The sequence below is a fragment of the Eufriesea mexicana genome, unplaced genomic scaffold (genome assembly GCF_001483705.2).
Source record: "Eufriesea mexicana isolate 0111107269 unplaced genomic scaffold, ASM148370v2 scaffold1723, whole genome shotgun sequence".
In the NCBI taxonomy this organism is placed as follows: domain Eukaryota; kingdom Metazoa; phylum Arthropoda; class Insecta; order Hymenoptera; family Apidae; genus Eufriesea; species Eufriesea mexicana.
In genome coordinates this window covers 11,842-18,395 of record NW_016909858.1, presented here as the reverse complement: position 1 = coordinate 18,395, position 6,554 = coordinate 11,842, and the positions used below count along the sequence as shown (strand labels likewise).

At 36.8% G+C, this 6,554-nt stretch overlaps 1 protein-coding gene across 1 annotated transcript; it reads right to left on the bottom strand.

Moving 5' to 3' along the window:
* Nucleotides 1-3,251: 3,251 nt before the first annotated feature.
* Dbp21E2 (putative ATP-dependent RNA helicase Dbp21E2) lies at nt 3,252-5,406 on the bottom strand. The gene is made up of 7 exons (XM_017901695.1): nt 5,264-5,406; nt 4,965-5,186; nt 4,580-4,891; nt 4,226-4,483; nt 4,038-4,151; nt 3,580-3,971; nt 3,252-3,495 (listed from the first exon to the last, which is right to left on the bottom strand). The coding sequence occupies exons 1-7, from the start codon at nt 5,333-5,335 to the stop codon at nt 3,252-3,254; spliced, it is 1,614 nt and encodes a 537-aa protein (XP_017757184.1). The 5' UTR covers nt 5,336-5,406.
* Nucleotides 5,407-6,554: the final 1,148 nt, after the last annotated feature.

Below are 6,554 nucleotides of genomic sequence, written 5' to 3'. Positions count from 1 at the left end.
GTCTACTTTGTCACCGATAAAAACTTTCCTCGATTCGTGTTTCTTGCAAAAATTTTCTTCTTCTTCGTTGGTTATCGTTAACGATAACAATCACGTGTAAGATTCGTGGATTCGCTTTTCTTTACCGTGCAATCGTTCGACGTAGAACGATGCGAAATGTAATTGTGAGAAAAAAGAAGGAAAACAATATCGCGCGCTAGATCCTCGAATCGATCCATAACTCCGAGCGATATAATCGGGGAATACGAAGGAGTCGCAGGAAGGCGGTTTATATCTCGTTTCTCGAGACTCCGTCTCGATATCCGTGACGCGATGAAAAGAATACGAGAAACGCGTATAGCGTGTACCGTGATATAACTCGAAAGATACATCGCGACTCGATCGACAGGAAGTCGACTTGCGCGTTACAGCGCCATGAATTTGCTGGTAGTACGGTATCGGCATCCAGTGGACGACAGCGGTGACCTTCACCTACCGGTATTCCTGCCGACGTTAACCCAACTTTCTTGCGGAATATGAATTAGGCTTGACGGCAGGAAACATCTTTTCGCCAAACACCCGTCCTCTTTCCGCGTCTCGAACAAACGCTTATCTCCAACGATTATACGGATATCGGGTATACTTTATTCGAACCATTTTATCCTTGGAAACGTACGTAGATATCGTAAATAAAATTTCGTTTCGATTTCGTTTGAATTCCATCGGGTAGACCGGTGCTTCGGTCCACTCGCGATAGACTGCTATCACCGAGTAAAACCTGAAGGAAACTTACATTTTCGGACTGCGATGATCGCCTCTGCCGCGGTACACAGAAAAGCGGCACGCCGCTTTCTCGCTTCTTCTCCAATTTAACGGCTTCCGGGTCTTTCTACCAATGCGAGATAAACGAAATCGTCTCCGCGCACTACTCCTCCAGTACGCACCTTTTAACCATACATCCGTCTTTCTTACCGATTTTTCTCGGGTTCTCTTTGCACATATCACTCGATTCGCCGGCAACGATCGACCATCGATCAGGTGTATCGTTACGAAACGCGTTGTCCCAACTCGCGATATATTTCGCCGCTGCGAACCGATTATACTTCGCCGCGCACCATCACTCGCGCTACGACAGTTGCTCGCCGAGCTTCCAAATCCTTTCGTTCGAGATCGAAACTCGATTCCTCCTGCGGTAACGATCCAGGTCTTCGTCTTCGTCGACGTTGTCGTGCTTTCGATTACGTCGAGATTTTCCCCTCGTTCGCTCTCCTTTCTCGACTTCCAACGCAACGCAACCACGACGCACGATTCTTCTCTTCGTTCGATCCGATTTTCGTTATTCCCTACGTTCCTTCCTGGATAACGTTCGCGTCATTCGCAGGTATATCCCGCAGGTATATTAACCAAACGCTTCCACGACGCGCTGCATTTTTACGGAACCTGGACGTGTCCGCCTCTTTCAGAGGGTTCGTCAACCCGGACCTGGCGTGTCGATCCGCGATCTATCTACCTTTCGTTCCTATCCCCGTGGATAGAATTTCCAATTATTTCTACGCGACATGCGTTTAACATTTCAAGAATCAACCGATGAATCACTGTCTGACGACATCTCCTCTTCGAAGCGAGAAATTATAGGAAAAATTCGAACGAAACGAAATCGAACGCGGTACACCAGACACCATAACGCTAACAGGTTGCGCGCCGCGGAACGACTGAGTTCGCTTCTATTACGACGGCCACCGAGATCCCCACTCCACTCTATTTCGACGTCCGCGTCTCTTTGCAACTATAGCGCTCGTTACGCGACGATAAATTGCCGACGGTCGAGAACCAATCAAATATTTCTTTCTTTCTGCTACGCGCTTTGCCACACCACCGACGGTGCACGCTGCTTCCCGTTCTTTCGTTATTTGCTTTCCAACTTCCTACTTTTCCTTCAATTTCCATCTAACGGTAGAAATTTTAGAATATTTTCGGTATCGTGTAATCATTTGCTCCAGTTTCGTCCATTCTAACCGTAGTTCGACGAATTGACTCTCTGGTATACGGGTTTCGATCGTCAGGCGTGTCTGATTCTTTAACGGCAATTAAGATTGAATTAGTATATAGCATACACTATATGCTATACTATACCATATGTACGAGGGATTGAAGCTGTTAGAAAATCGTTTTCCAAGCAATCGCGTTGTTATTTTTACATTTCGACCAAAGTGTATTCGTTTGTCGGAAATTATGAATTCCCATAAATTGCTTCTTACTCTGTAACAAAAGTTTCTTTCTCATTCCCGTCTATCTATCCAATTTCTGTACGTGTTCTACGTGACACGCAGCTACCCACGCTAATTAATCCATTTTCGTCCTCTCTGCTTCTGACTAATCGTCGCGTTTCCGTTTCCGCTTCATCTTTTCCACAGCTTTTTCCTTCGTCAGAAAGACATTTGCAGTTTCCTACAAAACGAGTAAAAAAAGAAAAATAAATTATTTTACTACGTTTGCATGGTGTATTTTGTCGATGTTTGTATTTTTATGATTGTAAATACTTTTACGGGGTCGAGAACGATTCGACTCATAGAGAATTTTCACCTGTACGGTAAATATTATACGACAAAGTTATCATTCGGGTTATTACGAAAACGTTATTGTACGACACACCCTTTACAAAGAGACACGAATGTCAGCATGAGCAAGCACGCTTAATTTCGCTAAAACACAATGCGTGTAATAAACTGGTCTAGACGTACAGTCTGGATTATAGTAGTTCTGTTTGCGATACGTGGGCGGTTAGTGTGGGAGTGCCGCCGGACATGACGGAACATTGGATCGACGGATGAATGGAAACGCACGTGTGGGCCTAAGGCTTCCTTCCACGAAGCAAGAGAAAATGGTATTCTAAAATTTAGGACATAAAATGATTCGATTCCAAGTAAATGGATGTATACGAGTTTAATAGTCAATTTAAGTCACTAATTTCTTACTCACTTTGTTCGATCAACAATCGATTAAATTAAACGTTGCGACCAATTCATTAACCTTCTCTTATCTCTATCGAATATGACAAATAATTAATCGAACCCTGAATAGAATCAGACAGATTTAGAGGCATCGACGGTCAGTCGATTCTTTAATCCTATCGGGACTCACTGCAAAGGCTTCACAGAAGACTTTCCAAATCAGTGAACACGGTAAATAGGCGGAATACGAAAAGAAAGTGTTAAAACTTGAAAATATTTTTATTTACATGATATACATACAAAAGAACAAATAAACAATCTTCAATAAGGAATATTATCTACATCGTCTAGATTTTCGGTTATTACTTCCGTGTAGTCATTTCCTATTTCTTCCTCTACTACTTCTTCTTCGTTGTCTGATTCAAAGATATTAAATATAGGTATCGGTTTCATTTTTCTAGCTGCCATTTCAATCCTTTTAACTACAGCGACTTCTCCCGGCTTGGAAATAAAACTTGTCACACTTGAAACACCTGTGGTACCTATTCTACCAGTTCTACCACATCTGAATAAAACGTGTAATATTTTAATGTCCTTAAACAGAGAATGTATACGTGCATATAGTACAAGATTTATATAAAGTAGATACCTATGAATGTAACTAGCTGTATCTAACGGAAAATCATAATTTAAAATATAATTAACCATTAGCGTGTCTAAACCTCGGGATCCTCCATTTGTCGTAGATAGCACTACTGTTTTACCATTTAAAAATTCTCCGTACTTTCCACGTCGTTCGGATAAATGCATATCACCATGTAAATTTGTAACTTTGATACCGCAATCGTACAAAAACGAAGAAACCCAATGAGAGGTACTATTTTGATTACTGAATATAATTACACGCTGTTTACTGAATGCTTTCGGTTTTACATATTTCAGTAGTTCTTCTGGTTTTTGACTTGGGATTAATCTTACAAATTTTTGTGGAACCAATATTTTATGCAATTTTTCCGTTGTTACATATTCTATCGAATCTGGCTATAAACAAATTAGTACAACCTTTTAAAATAATAATCATCTAAAAGTCGTACGGATACCACTTACGTTTAGAACATCGATTAACACATTTTTCAGTCGTGAAGGAATCGTCGCAGAAGTTAAAACAATTTGAGCTGTACTGGGATATTCATCCCCTATTGGGTTATGACGATATCCAACCTATATGAATTAAAAAAATTTTATATCGTACATTTATATCATGGAATATTACTTTTTTCTTCTACTTTACGTACAAATATTCTTCTCATAAATATTTTCAGCTTTGTCTCAAATGTTTCATGAAATAGGGCATCTGCTTCATCTAAGACAACGAATCTTATAAACCTGAGATCATAAATGCCAAATGTTGTCAATTTACTAATAACTCCAAAGCTACAAACAATAACATCGACGCTATCCACAGGAGGATTTAATATTATTCTTTTTGTTTTCCCACCAGTGATTATTTTTGTTTTAATGCCAAGATGTTTAGATAGTTTAATCAATTCCAACTAATAGGAAATAATATATACTTTTAAAACGTTATTAACATTACTATAAATATGAAAACACAAATGAAAGCACAGGATTAAATTATTATTACTAACCGCAATCTGCACTGCTAATTCTCTCGATGGAGTCACTATTAAACCTAGTGGACTGTTTATATTCCTTTGCGTGTTCTGTTTCCATGTCAAAATTTTAGTTACCAATGGTAGGAGATAAGCCATTGTTTTCCCACATCCAGTTTCGGCTGCTAATAATACATTACGTCCTTCAAAAATTTTTGGTATTCCTAACTTTTGAATTTCTAGAGGTTTGTATATATCCATATTTTCTAACTGATTACATACAGAAATATCTACATCGAGATCCTTAAATGTTCTTTGATCAGTTTCTTGATTGACATTTTTGTTGTTCTAAAAATGAAATTCTAATTGAGAAATATATTATAATATATATGGAATAAAAATTACTGTAAATAAAACATACACTGTCATAAGGATATATAGAGAAATAATCGCCTTTGGTTTTTCTATTCATCCATCCATGACAAGCCAATGTTAAATTCTTTTTGGTTAGTGGATCACCCATGTAAAAATCATACAATTTTTTCTTGCTTTTTATTATCGGTATTTTTCTTTTTTGCTTTTCTATTTCTTCTTTATCGATCAATTCATTTTCTGCCCGCCGAGAGTGAACTTTTGCGCTTGCCTAAATTAAAATTCATATGTATGTAGTTAACGCAAAGCATATGAAACAAAATAATTAAAATTTTACTACGCAATTACATAATGTCTTGTAATTTTCTCAAACGGCGAATCAGTCGTTTTGCGAACAATGTAACAAAATCGAAACAACATATTTTACAACCTTTGTAAAATGAAAATATCGTTTACGTTATAACCCAAAACACAGCATGTTACATTTCATACCGCCATTTTTAAACCTAAAACAATGACATCATCATAGAAGAAATATAATATAGATGAAAGATCCGATGAATTTCTATACCATATTATAAGAGTATAGAATTAAGTTACTATTTCTGTCTTTCACTCAATCGCATACAACCTCCTCCAAATATCATTTTATACTGAATTGATTATATTGGAAATAACGCTAAAACGATAAGAATCTTCAAAGCCTATGAAATGCGAGATACTATAACGTATTAACTGATACATCTATATTCTGCTATGTCTATGGTTAATTATATATTGATAAAAGAAATTTTTATCGTTTTGAAGAACCAAGGATTCATTGATGAGACCATACATTAAGATAGATATGAAATTATTAATGCTATTATAAAGTAACAAAAAAAATAAATGATGTATACAGATAGTTTTGAAGATACTAGCAGCACTGTAGCCCCAATACCATTTTCGTGTCATTCCCAACGTTACCGATCCAGTGAAGAATAAAATGACAATGTTCATAGTGATCGGAATTAAAACGAAATTTCAGTATGAAATTATAAATAATGTATGAGATGAAATATTTTATAATTGAAAGTGGAACAAAATTCTCTTTGTCTATAATATTTGCTTTTCTTTATACAGCTCATCAAACAATTAACTTAAACAGTAATTTTGAAATGCTGTAATTTTAACATGAGAACCTTCAGTTATAAAGTTATATCAGTCTATGTTATTAATTGGCATTAATATATGACTGAACAAATGCGTGGTACATCCCAAATTTCAATGTGTACGAAGCATTCTTTAAATCATTTGGCTATCTAAGAATTCGCCTGTTCTGTACTGGACTAACAAGGAATGTAAGTCCTTCGGGTCACCGATTTAGTTGAAACTTTGTAGGTTTGTAGATACCATCATACAGTTTAAAAAAATATACCATTATACTCGCAACTACTAAATAGTTTTTGAAATATTTAAGATCAAAGTTTTATTACTCCTTCTGTTATTATATCTTTGTTTGAAATACTTTTCAAACGGAGTTGTAGTATAATGGCGACAGTCAACAATACTTATGCTGGAGGACAGGGGTTCAATTCCCCTTCATAGTTTTGGTATTTTTCCAATTTATTTTTTATTTTGTACTCATTTTTCGCCTATG

What these genes read in the sequence shown, in the direction of transcription:
- Dbp21E2 (XM_017901695.1), bottom strand. Translation starts at nt 5,335, where the DNA reads ATGTTGTTTCGATTTTGTTACATTGTTCGCAAAACGACTGATTCGCCG. An exon ending in TGTTAATCGATGTTCTAAAC is followed by an intron (nt 3,972 to 4,037) that starts GTAAGTGGTATC and finishes ATTTGTTTATAG; the next exon opens with CCAGATTCGATAGAATATGT. An exon ending in ACAGCTAGTTACATTCATAG is followed by an intron (nt 3,496 to 3,579) that starts GTATCTACTTTA and finishes CGTTTTATTCAG; the next exon opens with ATGTGGTAGAACTGGTAGAA.